This window comes from Petromyzon marinus, chromosome 41 (genome assembly GCF_048934315.1).
Source record: "Petromyzon marinus isolate PM22_M1 ecotype Great Lakes invasive population chromosome 41, UKy_Petmar_22M1.pri1.0, whole genome shotgun sequence".
Classification (NCBI taxonomy): domain Eukaryota; kingdom Metazoa; phylum Chordata; class Hyperoartia; order Petromyzontiformes; family Petromyzontidae; genus Petromyzon; species Petromyzon marinus.
Genome location: NC_133707.1, coordinates 12136901 through 12156156, shown reverse-complemented (window position 1 = coordinate 12156156; position 19256 = coordinate 12136901). Strand labels below are relative to the sequence as shown.

Genomic DNA, 19256 nt, shown 5'->3' with positions numbered 1-19256 from the left:
TCACGACGTTTCGACTGCAACACAAGCAATCATTATCAGGTGTGAAAACCACAGCAACATTTTCTCACATTAACATCACTATCCCTGCCCACTTCGTTTATGACCCTAGGACTACACCCATTTTAAACCTATAAAACAGTCTGCATTCAGCAGCTTCCCCCCTCTTTCCTCCTGATGACGACCGCTTGTGTTGTAATCGAAACATCGTATTTTTTGTTTATTTCATATTTATTAATTTGTACCTATCTACGTGACTTTACCGAAAGATCCAAAGAATATAAATCCAAGTGTTAAGCATTTCGTTTGTTCAGTTATGTTGTTACTGATATTCGTAATCGGTGAAGGGAATAAAACTGCATTTTTGTTTGAAGGAAAGAGCATATTAGTTTTTTGGGGGAATTTAGGAGAAATTTAGTGATGACAGTTGTATTGAGTGAAGTCGAAATGATGTTGGGTATTGTTTGACTTTGTTTGAAGATTTACCCGATACTAGCATGACAGTGTCATCTGCACAGAGATTTAATTCTGAGTGATTTAAGTTTAGTACAAGATTGTTTACATATAAGAACATAATTGAACCAAGCACGGAAGCTTGTGGAACACCCTTTGTTATTTTAATATTTTTGGACGAGATATGATCATTTTGTACATTTTGAGAACGGTCTGAACGGTAACTCTTAAACAAGCTTATTGTATTGTCTGAAAATGTTAGTTGACCAAGTTTTGTGAGTAAAATATTATGGCCAACAGTATCAAAGTATTTTGACAAGTTGAGGAATAGTGTACAGCAGTAGTGGCTTTAATCCAGGTTACTGGAGTGACTGTAATACATCCGTCATTGCTGTGGGTGGTGCAGTACTCCTCTTGAAAACTGTTTATTGTGCAGGAGATTATGACTTTTTAGGTAGCAGTTTATTTGTGAATTAAGTATTTTTCGAATATTTTTCAAAAATGTTGAAAGAATAGAGATTTGTCTCTAATTACACTGGTATACAGCCAAAATGTTTCCGAAATAAATGTAGTCCAACTTGACTAATTCTGGGTCACTGAGAGTGAAAATGATGCTTAAAATTGTTGATTGGCTCTAGTCTTTCAAGAAATGCTACTGGGTCAGTATATACTACCCTTGACTTGGGAATGGCGGAGGATAAGTCAGTTATAAAGGGAAAGGATCTCATTTTAAACCAGAAATGACTAAAATACATATGTGACTGGATCTATGAATAAATATATGACTGGTTTGGATAGTACTTGCTTTTTGAGCAAAACAATGAATGATCCAATCCGAACCTGGTATAGCATTATACATGATATGAATTGCATCATGTTATTCCTAGAAGTCATGGATGATGCAATCATAACTAGGCTTACATCCCTCTGCTGAACAAATTGCCCTATATCAGCTCTAGAAATCATGCAGTGCTGTGCTTGTCAGTGTTTGATTTTGTAAAGGGACACATTTCTGTTTAGCCAAAGTGAGCAGAGATGCCTCGTACTTGTGCGAACAAGGCAGATAACTTCTGCTATGTTTGTGGTGAAGTGACTTTTGCATCACAAGAGTGCAGTATAACCACTATGGTTAAGAAAGCCTATCACCTTTATTTTGGCTGCAAAATTGGAGAACAGGACAAGATTTGGGCCCCACACATATGCTGCAACACTTGCGCAACACATCTTCACCAGTGGTTGAACAGGAAAAGGAAATATATGCCTTTTCCGGTGGCAATGATTTGGAGAGAGCCAACAGATCATATCAGCAATTGTTACTTCTGCATGGCGACTCCAGTTGGGAAAGGTGTGTTAAAGAAGAAAACGTGGACTGTGCATTGTCCAAACATTCCATCAGCTATATGCCCCGTACCCCACGGAGAGGAACTACTGGTTCCTGATGCACTAGAATAATTCTCACTTGAGTCAGACAAGGAAGAGGATGAAACTTCTGGTCCTGAACCATCAAGGTCACGTGACCACGATTTTCTCCCATCCTCCTCCTCTGAACCACACCTCATAGCACAGTCAACTGAAAGACCTTGTCAGGAATTTGGAACTACCCAAGAGTAAGGCAGAGCTGTTGGGCTCCAGGCTGCAGCAGTGGAATCTCCTGGCAGGTGATGTTAGGATTTATAAGTTCCATGACCGTCAAAAGGATCTTGTCCCATTCCTCTTCATGGAAGGTGATCTTGTAGCCTGCAACAACATCGATGGTATTATGGCAGCCCTCAACATCGTTCATGATCAAGATGAGTGGAGACTGTTAACTGATTAATCGAAGATGAGCCTTAGAGCTGTTTTGCTGCATAATAGCAATGTTTTGCAATCAATTCCAGTTGGTCATGCAGTCCACATGACAGAAACCTATGAAAACATGAAACACCTTTTGAGGTGCATAAATTATGACCAACATCAGTGGCAGCTTTGTGGCGAGTTGAAGATTGTTGCTCTCTTGCTTGGTCTGCAGACTGGATACACAACGTACTGATGTTTTATCTGCGAATGGGATGGTCGTGCGAGAGATTCCCACTACATCAAGATAGATTGGCCACTGACAGTCATTGGAGCCTGGGAGGAAAAGTGTTTAGCATCCACCACTTGTTGAATCAAGGAAGATTTTGTTACCACCCTTACACATCAACCTGGGTCTGATGAAGAACTTTGTCAAAGCCATGGACAAAACACAAGCAGCTTTCAAGTACCTCCGTGGAAAATTGCCAAGGTTAAGTGAAGCTAAGATGAAGGAAGGTGTCTTTGTTGGTCCTCAGATTCGTGCACTTCTTTGAGATGATGCATTTGACAGTGCACTGCGTGGCAAAAAAAAAAGACAGCATGGAACGCCTTCCAGTTAGTGCCAACACATTTTATCGCAAACAACACGGGCAGATGACTACAGGGAGTTGGAGGAAAACCTCCTCAAGGCATACAAAAGCCTTGGTTGCAACATGTCACTAAAGATACATTTTTTGCACTCTCATCTAGATTTTTTTCCCACCAAAATGTGGAGCAGTGAGCGACGAGTATGACGAGCGATTTCACCAGGGCATTGCAACAATGGAGAATGCTATCAAGGCAAATTGAGCCCATCAATGCTTGCAGACTATTGCTGGACAGTGACAAGAGATGCTACATTTAATGGATACAAGAGACAAGCCAAGAAACGCCGAGTAGACACTAAATAAGGACTAAACTACGTACTTGTATACGTATTTTTTTTTGCCTTTTGTTTCATAATACTGTAAGGGATGTCAGGGGAAGGATTCCCACCAAAAGGAGGGGGAAAGTGGGACGGTGACAGTGGAAGGGGGAGGAGCAAGTGAGGAGATATAAGAGAGAGAACTGGCGGGAACCGGATCGAGAAGGCTGGGGACGAGTGTGGACTGGGGGAAGCAATAACCTTGTGTCGGCTCTCCTTTACAATACTTTTTATGTATAACCCTTTTGCTGATTTTAAAGTGTTACATGAACAGGCAGGTGACATGTTATCATTTAAAGTAACCATAAACCAATGAAAAGACCTAGGTTTACAATTTATGAGTAAAACTTTACTATCTACACATTATATATAGACGTAAAAGGTAAAAACGTAAATATTTTGGGAACAGTAGCCAATCAGTTGTTTTAATTGTCATATTCGAATTCAGCACATCAAAATCCATAATAAACAGCATATTTCATCTCTGAAGCAGACAACGTCTAAAAAATTGTAGTTTAGTGTTATTAGGACCTTCTTTGAATCCATTTTTATATACTGGATGAACGAGTGGATTTCCACTTGTAGAAATGTGCCTTCGGTAAGTGATAGGTTGAACATGTATGTGTGAGGTTTAAAGTTGAGATCTGTTACAGCCATGAGTAAAAATGCAGGTAACTCGTATTCTCATGTGGATGATGATGTCTTAATGGATATTCGCTTATGCAGTACGTACAGTTCAGATATGGGACTAAATAAGCAGGAACGATGCCTTTCACTAACATTTTCAGGGTTGATCCACAATGAGAATTATATCCATTGACAATGTCTTGTTTTGTGAACAGTGCTTTGGCATCCAGGAAAGAGGTTTTTTTGGTGGAACATTTTGCTTTCCTTTGTTTTCAACTGAATTCAATGTTTTCCAGAAGTCTTGATTTATTTTAGTAAATTTATAATATTTTGATGATAGGATTAAAATGTAACATTTTTTTACAAGGTGAGTACATCTATTTCTTAGCGTTCTATAGGTAATTCAATCAGGGCGGTTATTTGATGTGTTTGCATTATTCCAGGCTATATCTCTATATGTTCGTTCATGCAGAAATGTTGGACAGCTTCCACGAAGGATCAAGCTGATCACCTTCGAATGTTTTGAGACGAGATGCGTTGTTAAGGTGCATTGGTGGTGCTGAAGCGTTCATTCTACAATCACCTTGCGTGTGGCGGCTAAGTGCATCAGTGTCGTGGCCCTCCTGTGCCCTAGGCAAGGCCGAGGAGGATGCTCGTCGGCGTTCTACTGGGGACGCCGGGGATCAGGCCAAGCAGGAATTGCTGCCTGGGCTCCAGGAGCTCATCCAGCTGCAGCAGCAGGTGAAGTTCGGACACATCTCCATCGACCAGGCCGTGTCCAACTTCAAGACCTGGCAGCAGCATCACGAGCAGCAGGCCGAATCCATGCAGATTAAAGCGGTAAGCTCGGCGGTCATTACCAGGGCTCGATTTGTCATGGAGTGTATTCCGTGTTGCTGGCAAACTGGAGCAAGCATGTACTGTATGTATGTGTGTTGATTTTCTTTTGCACAGTACGCAGCCAAACGTGGTAATCGGAGGTGCGGAGGCGCTCCAGGCACTTGAATAGTCAAGTCAATTTCCTGATGCAGGGACTCGAATAGTCAAGTCTAAGCAATTTCCTGCTCGATCCAGCATTGAGGCGCCGCTCGTTTCCTGTTCACAGCCATGAGCTGGTGGTAGAAATTGCATTTTTTGTACATTTAGAGGGGGGGAAAGTCCATCCATAGGACGCTTACTGTCGACTTTACCATATTGAATGGTAGTACTATTTTATAGACACCGGAGGGATGATGGGCTGAGTCAACTTCCAACAACCGGGAATTGATCTCATAACCTTGTGACTGCGAACTGCTCTCTTTACTGCCATCCGGCATATCCTTTTCTCAGGCAAGTCCTAAATCTATATGTCAGCACCGCAGAGGCAGAGAAAGGGGGACATAAACAAAAAGACAAAACACTATTCGCAGGGTATACATTTGTGAAAATAAGCACAGTAGATTCAGATGAGCTTCTGCGGCAGTCTGGAAAGCTTTTCCTGCCAATATTAGGAAGACGCTGGAGCTATTATCTTTTCAATCTAGATTTAAAACTCACTTCATTAGAATATATTTTTATGTTTAGTTTGTTGTCCTTCCCCCCGCACCTCTGATTAGCACGGTTGGCTATGTACGGTGTGAAAGAAGTTCAACATACATGCACATGTGAAATATGGGGAGATATTTAATGTAAAATAAGACTGCTTGAAGTACTACAAAAACAATTACCGCACAATTATCATGTGCTTCCTGTTCCTTCTCACTAGAAAAATCTACAGCAGCTACGGAAAAGCATCGCAGAGCGACAAAAGGACAAATCTTCACAGGCTGGTAAGCTAACCAACTTGCACACGCACACCTCCAGGCACATCAGAGCAGTGCCTGCCATTGGAAAACATAGAGGTAAGAGGGCGAAATAACTCTACAGAGCAATGTCAACACTCCAGGCGTGGCTGTGTAAATGGATACAGCTTAGCTGTAGCTCCGACCCCAGCCTTCAACATGTATCAGCAGCATCATCATCAACCATTCCCCAAAAATGAAAGTTACACATTTATATAGCGCATAGTTTTCGTAGAATTCAGAGGCGTGGGGAAAGGACAGATGAGCACTTGGGAAGGTAGCAGCCGGAACTGGCGCCAACAATTGCCCGAGCTCTGCGGTCCTATATTGCGATGTATGGCCAGTTCCGTTTATGTGGGAGGAAACCGGAGGACCCAGAGAAAACCCATGCATACGATGGGGAAACACTCCATCCAATACAGATGTAATAGATGGCCGCCTTTTCCCTGGCAAGTCAGGATATGGCACCTCGATACCCGCAGGAAGGGAGTTTCACAACACGCGATGCAGTGACTGTCTTTGTTTGATGGCTAGCCAAAAGCCGCTGCTTCGAGGATGGCCGGAGTTCGCGTAATGGTTTATGTTCATTGACGAGATCAGCGAGGTGAGAACTCAAGAGCGCAGGATAGAGTCTCATTGGCAGGAGTGGCCTGGGTCACCACAAAAGCATAAAAACATGAAAACAAGAACACAAAGAAAATATAAATCGGAGCAAAATAACAAGATATAAATTTAAGCAAAAACAACCACTTTACAGAAGAAATCGAAAAACTGTGTACATACATGACTCGGTAAAGAATACAAAATTACTCCAATGAAAGTTGGTTCAGATATTTTTTTTATAAAATCGTGCATAGTCAGATCAAGTTGGAAATGGAAATATCAGAATGGTTTGAGGGTGATTATTTCACCAGCGTATTAACAGGAAAGGACGTGTGCTGAAAGCAGATGCGGTGTGGTGTGTGCGGCGTTTGTGTGCGCCTGGTTTTGCAGGCGTTGTGGAGATCATCCACCTGTCCGAACAAGGGCTGTACCAGTCAGTGGGAGCGCCGTGCCTGCCAGGGAAAGGTGACAAGGCGGGCAACCTTTCCGGCGTGGCCCATGCACCGCCCAAATTGTACAGCCAAGGTGAGCTGGATTGGTCCTGTAGCGCCGATTATAGTACCCTGCCTCCAACAGGCCCAGCCCACACGAGGCCACCGGAGGGAGCACGCCCCCTCGGTGGAATGCCGCACGTCATGTCTGCGCCAAATCTGAACTTGTACAGCCTGGCCAATGACGTGCAGGCACAGAGGGCCGCGCATTCACCTGCTGTCTACGGCAGGGCGGCTCCTGACGTGGGAGCTACGGAAACGCCTAAGAGGGGCAGTGTGGGTTGCAGCAGCTCGTCAGATCAAGCAGCGTGTTGCGAGCCGGCACAGTGTAGTACGGTCCTCGTTTAGGGTGGTGGTAGATGCATTCCTGAAAATGCCGCGTTGAGTGAAAAACACGTTGAGCGAAAACAATTCCCCATAAATAATGTAACGAAGGTTGGTGAAATACGATGTATAACACGTAGGTTTTCGCGATCAATGTCATCCATAATCCTCCCCCCCCCCATTGTGCAAGAGCGCAGAAGGGTGGTCAACACATCTACGCCTCTATATAAGGAACGAAACAGTAAGACTTCACAACTCTGGCTGTCGCCTGATGAAGCAAGTTGTAATTACTGGCGAAATGTCGTGTTCAGTTTGTAAATGTTGTGGTTTGGCTCTCCAACACACCGGTGTGCTGTACTAGTGACGAATTGGCACGTTCTGTTTACGTGACAACCCTTACTAGTTGGCTGTGTCGTGTGGTGGTGGGTTTTAACGACACATTTATATATTTACGCGATCTAACCCAAAAACCGTCAATTATGGAAAATACGATGTACTATGCACACAAAGTGACATGGTGGGAATAACTGAGGGTACGCCGCTGCGTGACTGAATAATTCCACATACTGTATCACACCGCTCAGCTGCGCAGCTCAAGAAAGTAGTTTGTCGTCAACTACTCAGAAACCACATAACAGGGTGCTTTCCACAGTATAACGGATGCAAGTGCGGATGCAATCCGTTATACTGTGCATTATAACGGATGCAATCCGTTATAATGCACTTTCTGCGAAGTATTCCCGAATTGAAGAACCACGTTATAGCGAAAATGCGTTGTGTGAACACGCGTTAAGCGAGGACTTACCTTTGTTCATTGACTTTTGCTAAATGAGGTGCGTTCCACTGTTATTATCACTACAATCAGCAGGAGTCGGTGGAGAGACTTGAATTTGATTAAATAACAATGTTCATGAGTTGTACGCTGAAAGTATCAGGTAAACTTCTATGTCAACCACAATTTCTTCCCCGTGTGGTTCGGATATACGGCACAGTTATAACGCTACAAATCATGGCAAAGAAACGAAATTAAGGTTTTGTTGGGTTATTTATGTAACCGTATAAGTAAAAATTTTAACTGTTCACCAGTGGTACCACTTATAAGTCTTGATTCACAGCTTATTTCTGCTTATATTTTATAATAGGTTGTGTTGACAAGGGGCCACGTGGTCAGAGGAGCTCAAACCATACCTACATCCTACCAAAGGTGTGTGTATTTTCTGGAGGATACTAACAGGATTTTATATGCGTGTTTGTATGTGGGTAGCCGTAGTGTCTTGGCTAGCACGCTGTGCCATGAGCTTGGCAACCCGAGTTCGATTCCCGCTCACGGCCAACACCAGTGACGTTTATCTGAACCAGCCCTGGCCATCCCCTAGGTTCGACTTAACCTCAACTGAGTACCTGGTGCGGTGTGTTAACATCGCCACTCAGGAGACTAAGGTGGCTGGGCGTGGTGTTGGCCACCCAGTCCCTTGTGTGACATGGCTAGTCTTCATAGGTGCTCGCTAACAAGACTTGTCTCAACAGTCTGTTAAGGCCATACGCTGAATATTTGCATTTACTGTAAGTTACTCACAGGATTTTATTGTGTATTTCAATACGCATTACCATGTACATGTAGTAGTAATAATAGCATGAGGCCTTCTGACATCACAATCTCAATGCAATCATTGTGCACTGGGCCTTTGCAGGCTAGGTAAATATACTTTACAAATGCTCATTAACTTGAAACAAATGTTCACAGTTCCTAAGCACATGGCTAAAAGCTAAAAAATTTCAAGCAGCAACAAACAGTACTATCAGAGTTGCAAGTGATAAGACTTCACACATTTTTTTAATTGAGCAAAGTTGTAAAAATAAAGGAATAGAGACCACGGGAGGGAGTTCCAAAGTGGAGCAGTGCCAGGGAAGAGGCAGAAAATAATTGATTTGATCTGCAGTTTGACGAGTCAGTGAATAGGTGGATGGGTAGGTGAGTGAGCGGGTGAGTGAGTGAGTGCTTTGTGACCTGCAGTGAGGTGGCCAGGCGTGGTGTTGGTCACCTACCCCTTTGTGTATCGTGCCAGCCTTCATAGGCGCTATTCGCGAACAGCACTTGCCCCAAAAGTCTGTTAAGGTTAAAAGGGGGATATTTGTCTTGTGTGGGTGAGTGGGTGAGTGAGTGGATGGGTGAATGTGTTGCTGTGATCTGCAGCGCGGTGATTGAACAGTGTGAATGAGAAGTAACAGTGAATCTAGTGGACCGAGTCCTCAACATGAGTGGAGGATTTACTAAGCTAACTGGAGCAACCTGCAATTCATTGAAGCAGTCTTCATATTTTGCATGTTTGCTGACTACAGACATAACTATTCACTTCAGCCATCAATCTAATTAACGGATCCCTTCGCGTTCTGAATTTCGCCTTTGCATTGCACCCCCCGCATCCCCTGAGCTCTTGTGATCGCGACGCTTCTTGCAGGAGGACGTGCGGCACGTTTCAGATCCACCTGTTCAGAACACGCACGACCAGAGAAGCACGTTTCTCACTCACGAGCCCCCGCCTGTCGCCCCTCGCCTCTCCCTGGGCCCAACGTTCTACAGCAGCGACGGCGCAGCCAGGTGAGACGCCAGGGAGGATGCAACGTCCCTCGCACGGTTGGCTATGTACGGTGCCAAAGAAGTTCAACATGCATACAAAACGATTTAATATTTTTATTTTACCAGGTAAGGCCTACTGAGCTATATAGCTTTTTTTCATAAGCGACCTGGCCACAGGTAATAGCTCAAAGAAGTGGCTTATCACGTGGAAATTTATTGCAGCCAAATATTCTACACGAATATTGATTCTAAATGTGGAGGTAAAAACTGGAGGACCCGGAGAAAAATCCACTCGACTACGGGGAGAACATGCAGACTCCAAATATACAGGCGTCAGGGTCAGGATCGAACCCACGACCTACTGTATACACTTATGTATGCATACATATGCCTAGCAATGAGTGGGCGGCAGGGTAGTGGCACAGCGGTGATGCTCGCACCTCACAGCGAGAAATTCCTGGGTTAGATTCTCGCGTGACTCATGCGTGGAGTTTATTTGTTCTCCCCTGTGTTGCATCGGGTTACAACCGGGTTCTCTGTTTCCCTCCCATAGCTAAAACATATGTAGTGAGTCCAACTGAGTCGCAGACGTTTTTCTTTAGAGGCAACACATTTATTATACCAACATGTAATAGACAAAGGGGAAACTGCCCCTTGACCAGATACAGCCTAGGGTGGTGACCACCCAGCTAACTACACTATACGGAGGAGTTACAGCTACGAAGGGTCAGACCCTCACTCGGCTCCCGGCCACGTGTTGATGCCTGTGTTAATGAGAGATTAGCACCATGAGAGTGCAATCCATTGGGCATGTGAGCCTGAGAGGTGCAATCCAAAGGACATGTGAGCATGAGAGTGCAATCCAAAGGACATGTGAGCATGAGAGTTGCAATCCAAAGGGCATGTGAGCATGAGAGTGCAATCCAAAGGACATGTGAGCATGAGAGTGCAATCCAAAGGGCATGTGAGCATGAGAGTGCAATCCAAAGTGCATGTGAGCATGAGAGTGCAATCCAAAGGACATGTGAGCATGAGAGTGCAATCCAAAGGACATGTGAGCATGAGAGTTGCAATCCAAAGGGCATGTGAGCATGAGAGTGCAATCCAAAGGACATGTGAGCATGAGAGTGCAATCCAAAGGGCATGTGAGCATGAGAGTGCAATCCAAAGGACATGTGAGCATGAGAGGTGCAATCCAAAGGACATGTGAGCATGAGAGGTGCAATCCAAAGGACATGTGAGCATGAGAGTGCAATCCAAAGGACATGTGAGCATGGGAGTGCAATCCAAAAGACATGTGAGCATGAGAGTGCAATCCAAAGGACATGTGAGCATGAGAGTGCAATCCAAAAGACATGTGAGCATGAGAGTGCAATCCAATGGACATGTGAGCATGAGAGTGCAATACAGTGGACATGTGAGCATGAGAGTGCAATCCAATGGACATGTGAGCATGAAAGTGCAATCCAAAGGACATGTGATAGATCTAAGAGAGAGGCATAGAGAGAGAGAGACACAGAGAGTCGGAAATAACAGCTGATATAGGCAGGTAGGATTGAAACATCACAGTCAGTTAAGACTTTACCTGGTTAATAACGTCTTTCCAATGATTGCTCAGTTTGTACCCATCTTCTCGGATGAAGTTGTGTCTGTGTTTTTATATCTGGATGGCTTCATGAACAACTCTGAAGGTAGCCGGTAGGTTTGCAGAGTACCTCCATTTTGGAAAAATCAATTTCGTGTGAGCCCACAGCGTTAAAACAATGATCAGCAACGGCAGAGATATTGCTGTCCGTGATGTAGGAACATCGCACGCCACGATCCTCCCAGGCCGGCACCATACAGTGACATCCCCGATGTCACTACACATATACAGTCTGTTCTCCTATAACGCGGTAGATGCGTTATACTCTTTGGTTCTTTCGGTAAAGTCACGTAGGTATAAAATAAAATAAATCACAACTCTCATGCTCACATGTCCTTTGGATTGCACTCTCATGCTCACATGCCCTTTGGATTGCACTCTCATGCTCACATGCCCTTTGGATTGCACTCTCATGCTCACATGTCCTTTGGATTGCACCTCTCAGGCTAACATGCCCTTTGGATTGCACTCTCATGCTCACATGTCCTTTGGATTGCACTCCCATGCTCACATGCCCTTTGGATTGCACTCTCATGCTCACATGTCCTTTGGATTGCACCTCTCAGGCTAACATGTCCTTTGGATTGCACTCCCATGCTCACATGCCCTTTGGATTGCACTCTCATGCTCACATGTCCTTTGGATTGCACCTCTCAGGCTAACATGCCCTTTGGATTGCACGCTCATGTTCACGTCCTTTGGATTGCACTCTCAGGGTTGCTAATCTCTCATTAATACTGCTGTTGTGCGCATATGCGGGCATGATACTCTTATGCAGCGACGGAAGCTCATTCATGCTAATCTCCCTCCCTAATCCCTCTCTCCATAATCTCCCCCATTAACACAACTGAAGTGCTTGCGTCCGTGGATGGAATTCCTTTCCAGCTCAGACCCCACTTGCTTGCCCATCGCCACATATATAGCCTTGTTGTAGCTGCTCTCTCGCTGGTTCAGCAGGTCCACTGCTGGATTCTATTTTTTCTGCCTGAGGATGGCCACTTGTGTTACGATTGAAACGTCGTGATTTACCGAAAGAACCAACGAGTATGGATTCCTGCAGTCATGAAAGCTTCAAGATAGATGCGTTATTGTAAATAATATATAATATATGGTAAAGCACTATTCGCGATAACGCGTGAGATGTGTACTCAGGCTGAACAAAGACTGAGGGGCTTGGATAGCATCAAGAAGCATCCAGCAGCATCTCGTCTTGTGTGATGCTACACAGAGGCAGCCATACAACCGCTTATTCCTACTTGTGCGACAAAGTTCTGTTCACTCGATCGTGTCACATCGAATTCACATTATAAGAAATGTGTTCCCTATTACATTAATTGTGGTTATTTCCAATTTGCGTTATAGAAAAACAAACTGTATCTCAATTCTCAGTGTGGCTTTCCTGGGTAAATAAGTAATGATTACTACAATATCAGTGAAAAAATTAAATGTGTGACCTGTAATGTGTTTAACTTTTTCACCATAATGTTTTGGGCCATTACGCAAACACATGACCCATCAAGCAGTGGCGGCGTAACAAAATATAACTTTTTTGTGTTAGACCCTAAGTTTATGCCATTCACAGATGATTGGAGAAAAGAGATGGTAGTTTTATAAAACAAGGAAGAGGCTATAGCACAGATAATGAGGATAATTCTATTCGATCACAGCCCCAATAAGAACGTGTGTGAGAAGCACGGCATTTTTACTTTTCCTTCTCCACACCTACAATGAATTGTGGCACTAATGTAGATGGTCAAAGTTCGATTTTTTTACCCTTGTGTGGTGTAAAGCAGCGGTGCATTGGTTCGCACATTGCACTATGAACCCCGCCACTCTGGGATTGACAAAGTGCTATGAACTATTCATAGTTATGCTCATTTAATTATCTTTCACAGGCATTCAACATTTCCACGACCGGATGGGACAAGGGCAACAGCTTTACCAATTCCACAGCAGAGAAGGCTCACGTTGCCTCTGCAAACCCAGCACCAATATGACCCTTTGCACACATTTACCGGCCACTCGAGGGGCGCTTTGCCCGTGCCACCGATGTTCACAGGTAAACAGTCGAGCCCATCGTCCCAAACAACAGACAGTCCACTACTCCGAGCATCCAGGCAAGAAGATAATCGCTTAAGGGTGGCACCAAGGTGTGCAGAAAACCTGTTACCCCCAACACACAGACACACATTCAACACCTTACCCCCAACACCCAGACACACAGACAACCCGTTACCCCCAACGTACAGGCACACATTATATCCCTTACCTCCAACACCAAGATACAGAGATTATTCCTCAGCCCCAACGCACAGACAGGCCTCCAGTACCTTACCCCCAACACCCAGATACACAGACAATCCGTTTCCTCCAAAACCCAGAAACATAGACAATGCCTTACCTTCAACACCCAGCTACAAATATAATTCATTGCCAGCACAACCCGTATCTTCTCGCCAATCACACACCCAGTTACCCCTCCCACCCAGATCTTCATACAAACCCATTTCCATGCGGCCTGATTTGAGCGGCTCTTATTTACTCACTCAGGCCAAATACTCGCAGAGCGTGTCACCTCAAGCACACGGACGCAAGCACAACACGTTGCCCATGGTGGCATCGCCAAGGCAACCTCAGACGGCCCCACCGCTGCCATGCAGGAGTTCCCGAGCGCAGACCCTGCCTGCTCCGCTGCCTCCTCAACTGCCAAAGCGTCCGCAAAATCAGTACGTGTGTGACTAGGCGGCGTGCAATGAGATACAATCGTCTAAATTACTGGGAATATTTTCGGATTTAAAACGCGATGATGGAATTTAGAAAGTAACGTTTATGGAAACCTTAAGAAGGATGATTATAAAGGGTATTCGGTTAAAATCTTTAAAATATTTTTCAAACTTTGTAAAATAGTTGAATGATATCCTGTTCAAGTTTGTGAATTGGGAATTGAGTCGTTATATGTTCCATGGTCTGTTCTGAGTGACCACAGTCGCACACCACAGAGTTTGAAATTTTCCATTGGTTTGAGCAGATGTGGTTTAGGGTTGTGGCCCATGAGTTGAGCGGAAAATTTTAACCAGGGATCAGCATCCGGTCTTCCATGACATATTTGTGAAGTGTCGTGATCTCCATTCGGATTTTCAAGCATAATCAGGGCCGAAGTTGCATTGTTGAAGCTTTAGTTGGTTGGTCCAAAAGGGCTTGCATAACTTCAAACGGTGATGAGTGACATTTTTGATATCCTGGTGGATGGGGAGATGTATGTTTCCTATGCATTGCTGGACTTCCTGAATGGATGGAGAAGCTACGTGCAATGTAACTTCCCAGGATGCCAGGGCATTGGGGTCGTCTTGGGGATTCCATGTCATTGCATCGTTCATTTGGACATCAACAAATCGAGTCTGTAGCACCGATGTTGATGCTCCCCATCTTGTGGGGGCCAGTTTCTGGACCAGATTTACCCTTGTCTTCATTTTAGCGGCTATCTTCAGGTGATCGTGGAAGGTTAGAGTGCGGTCCAAATTTACTCCTAGGTAGGTCGGAGCGGGGTCATCTTGCACAGTGTTGCCACAAAAGGACACTTTCAGGGTGTGCTTAACGAAGATGACATGCAGCGACTCGGCTGAGCTTCCATGTCCGGAAATATCCCTCTATGGTGTTTAGGTCCCCGTTCAAGATGAATGCGATGTCAATGAAGGTGACTGCTTGAATGGCCAAGGCAAGATCATCCACGTATGCAATCTGTGCTAATTCGTTGGTGGCGCATCGCTTGTGTAGACAATAAAAAGCGACGGCGCGAGTGCTAAGCCAAATGGACACATACCTCGGCATCGTCCATAGTAGGCATATTTTGAGGCAAGGGGGTGATCCTTACGAAATTCATGTAGGTCTTTAAATCACGACCGTGTCATAGGTCGATGACGTCTACAAAGGCTGTACTGGTCTTGGATTTCTGGAATCTGGCCTCGATGTGCATTGCAAGGAGCAAAATTTGGTCACAGCAACATCCTTTAGGCCAGAAACACATCCATAATTTTCATATTAAATTAATGGGAAAAGCCATTCAAATTAACGAAATGTCGTTTTATGGATGTTTTTTTGAAGAACGTATCACTTTTGTAAATCGAGGGATACATGTACAGCGCTTTGGCAATCCACTGCTGGATAAAGACCTCCCCACGCCGTCAGTCATGGGGGTTGTTTGGCTGCTACTTTATTCAGTGGTCAGTGTGGGTTGATGAAATAGAAATTTGAGGGGAAACTGAATATACTGTACATTTAAATGATAATAAAGCTTTTCAGCCACGTTTAAATGTATGAATTTGTTTTAAATGTTTTATTGGACATGTAACCAATATACTTTACAACATTTTATTGCATCATAACCATGAACATTTGAAATATATTTGGGTAACAAAATACCCTTGTGATTAGAAAAATATATATTTTTAGTTTGCAATGCGTTGAAGAAAGTTATGTAAGTAAAATGTAACCGTAACATATCGTGCCCCTTCACAAATGAGATATAATACGTTTCTTGTATTCAAACGGTATTCAAGTGCACGCACACTTTTATATATACCTGTTTATTTTAAATCACATTACTGTATACGAGCTTTACATACTAGTTTCAATTACAATGCATGTACTCATTTTTTATATGTACGTCTTATGTTCATTAAACATGTCAAGCTCAAATGAGCATTGAGGCATTGGTTCTCATCTCTTGTTTACAGCTCTGGACCAGTGGTGGAAATTACACATTTCTATGGTGGGGATGGGTCTATCCATAGGACAACCACGGTTGAATTCTCCGCAAAGTGGTGCTCATTTATCGACCCACGGTGGCAAGATGTTAACTACCTCGCCTGGTATACAAGAGGTTGTGGGTTCAATTCCGACCCCCGACGCCTGTATATTTGGAGTTTGCGTGCTCTCCCCGTGGTCGCATGGATTTTTCTCCAGTTTTTCCCTCCACATTTTAGAGCAGTGGTTCTTAACCTTTGCTGCAGCCTGCACCTCTCTAGATCTCAATCGTAAAACATGTGTAGTGACATAGAATGAGTCACTGGAGCACGTAGCGCTGGGGACTGGTAGAGAATGGGATTATGGGTAGCAGCCCGGTCTACCAGTGGGAGATGTGGGCGAAGCCTGGAGCCTTCTGGGGGATCCAGAAGGGTGCGTGGTCAAGGGCGGAGCCTGGCCATGCTGGGGAGGATAAAAGGCAAGCTCTGACTCAGTCAGGGCTGCTGTCGTCGGGAGTGGAACTCATCGTGCTGCCATCGTCGTGATCTTTGCCTCTTCAAGCTGTGGGTCTGGAAGCATGTTGGCTGGCCTGATCCAGTATGTAGTTATCCCCTATGGCTGTAAAGGCTGGAATAAACAAGATAGAGAGAGTGCTTTCTACTAGTGTCTCTGAATTAGTACACTACATTTGGTGTCAGAAGTGTTAACGAATTTTTTTTATAGTGTAGGGTTGTTAGGATTTTTTTTTTTTTCTCTCGAATCCTTGTGGGGTGAAATAGACTGTCAAAATCCGCGAAGACGAAGGCTCTCACCGGCATATCCTCGGGCGAAGAGGGCGACGGTGATTCCCGGGCAGCCCCAGCAGCCAGGACCCCAGTGGGGGGTCCTGAAGAGGCGATCCTGGCGGGACAGCGGGCAAAGGACAACGACCCCAAGCCGCCGCCAGCTGATGAAGGGCTGCGGGCACTCAGAACGCGCATCATGGAGCTGATCTCCACGGTCACGACGTTGGTGGGGCAGCTGGGTAGGGAAGAGCCGGAGGAAGGGGCTGCGGCTCGGGGGCAGCGAGCAGGCGACTCTGCCATTGCTGCAAGGGCAGGAATTGGGTCTCACCGAATTTAACCTGCCGCCGACAGCTCATCCGGGGGCGCCTTCCCTCGAGCAGCGGTTGCCATTTATCAAGGAATTTTTGCCTGTGGGGGTTGATTGGGCGGCCTACCAGCGGCGTTTCTCCACCACTTGCGAGCTCGCAGGGTGGTCCGATGCAGAGGTGCTTTGTGCTCTTCCTACCGCGCATGATGACGATGCCTTGGCGGCATTTTTTGCCATTCCCCTGGTGGACAGGGCGATGCTGCGGCAAGCTGTCCAACGCACGACGGAAATTCGTGATGCAGAGTCGGGGGGAGACCAAGACGCCTCTCGCCTTCCGCAGCGCACTAATGTTGCTGGCCCAGGCTGCGTAGCAACATAGAGCAGGCGGGACTGGATTCTTTGGTGCTGGAGAAATTGTTGGCGCTGGCTCAGGAAACCAGCATTTTTTTTGCCGGCCGCGGAGGAAGATGACCTGTCCTCGATTCAGGCATCCAGGCCCACTGTAACTTGCGACGGCATGCCGCGGTGGCAGCCTGGGCTGGATTCCCGGGAGAAGAGGGTGACCAGGAGCACCAAAAGTCTTCACGGGTCTGCGTGTTGGGTAGTTGGTGCCAGCGCGGGAGAGTCGGTGCGGGACGACAACAGGACCAGTGGGGGGGAACCTTCCCTCTGCCATGGTGAGGCCCCGTTATCTACTTCCGATGTGGCCTACAGGGCCACATCTCTAGGGGCTGCTGTGCTGATCTGGGGCAGTTCTTCCTGGCTTCGCCATCCTCCGCCCTGCCGGCCTCCGCTCCTCTGGGGCGAAAGGCAGGTCGCGATACGTCACACACCCGGCTGACGCAGTCACATCATGCATCTCCATTGCAGTCGGTGTCGGGTGCACATGCCATCACCCCTCATATTGATACGGGGTGTGGAGAGGGTGCTTCGGTGCGTGAGTTGCGTGAGAGTTGGCCGCTGGGGTGCCTCTGTGGATGTGTATGCTTTAACTTTAACATAGCCATTTCTGTGACCAGTCACAAGCTAATCACTCAGCCATTTCAATACTAAATTCTATGCTAATTCCTTTGTCAAGGCGCTTTGTTTATTCTCACACAGCTTAAAGGTCGCGATCTGAGTGTGGCTTTTTCACTCCAGCGTTGTCCTCCAGACAGTCTCGTCCCTTCACCTGATGATGGCCGCTTGTGTTGTGGCCAAAACGTCGTGAAAATATTATTGTGTTATTTTATTGTATCAATTTATTCTTTTATTCTCATTCTACGTGACTTTACCGAAAGAACCAAAGAAGATGAATCCTTGCAGTCACGAAAGCTTTAAATCGGTAAATTCAATGTTGGCCGAACATCCCTGATGCATCACCATATTATATTCTTGGTTCTTTCGGTAAAGTCACGTAGATAGAAAATAAAAATGATAAAAGAGGGCAAGCCTCCAAATGCAGCTGCTTATAAGGGTTTCCAAAGTGAGTTTGAAGACCGCTTGTGTTGCGATCAAAACGTCGTGGGTTTTTTGCTTTTATTTTATTTTTAATTTTATTTTACTATTTTTATTTTCTATCTGCGTGACTTTACCGAAAGAACCAAGAATATGAATTCCTGCAGTCAGTAAAGTTTTAAGTAAAAATTTGACATCACCATATTGATACGGGCAGCGCTGCTCCCATTCGTCAGAACTCATTTTCAACTCATTTAATCCAAAGGAGAAGGACCACGTTCATCAGGTGGTCAACGAGACGTTGGCCGCCGATATAATTTCCCCATCAACCAATCCGTGGGAAACTCCCATTGTCCTGGTTAAAAATAAGGACGGGAGTTTGCGATTTTGTGTGGATTTTCGGAAATTAAATAAAGTCTCCGTGTATCCGCTCCCAAGGATGGACAATTCGTTGGATGCCCAATTGGGCACATGTTTTTTTTTCCATCCTGGATCTATTGTCCGGGTTTTGGCAGTTGCCTCTGGATGAAAGTTCCAAACCCAAGACCGCGTTCCAGACACCGCAAGGGCTGTTTAAATTTAACTGCCTTCCAATGGGGCTTCACTCAGCTCCGGCCACGTACCAGAAACTTATGGAAGTGGTACTGTCGGGGCTCCAATGGAATTGATGTCTTATCTATTTGGATGACGTGATTGTCTTTGGACGCAC

General features: G+C 45.3%; 1 protein-coding gene across 3 annotated transcripts in view; it reads left to right on the top strand.

Moving 5' to 3' along the window:
* The window catches only part of LOC116950877 (uncharacterized), a 50629-nt gene extending 34647 nt beyond the window's left edge, over positions 1-15982 (top strand). For all 3 annotated transcript variants that reach the window (XM_076073178.1, XM_076073177.1, XM_032969002.2), the window contains exons 13-18: positions 4449-4654; positions 5559-5622; positions 6628-6762; positions 8195-8256; positions 9512-9651; positions 13171-15982. In XM_076073178.1, coding sequence (XP_075929293.1) covers positions 4449-4654; positions 5559-5622; positions 6628-6762; positions 8195-8256; positions 9512-9651; positions 13171-14017 — 1454 coding nt within the window. In that variant the 3' untranslated portion in view covers positions 14018-15982. The remainder of the gene's footprint in view (positions 1-4448; positions 4655-5558; positions 5623-6627; positions 6763-8194; positions 8257-9511; positions 9652-13170) is intronic.
* The last annotated feature ends 3274 nt before the right edge of the window (positions 15983-19256 follow it).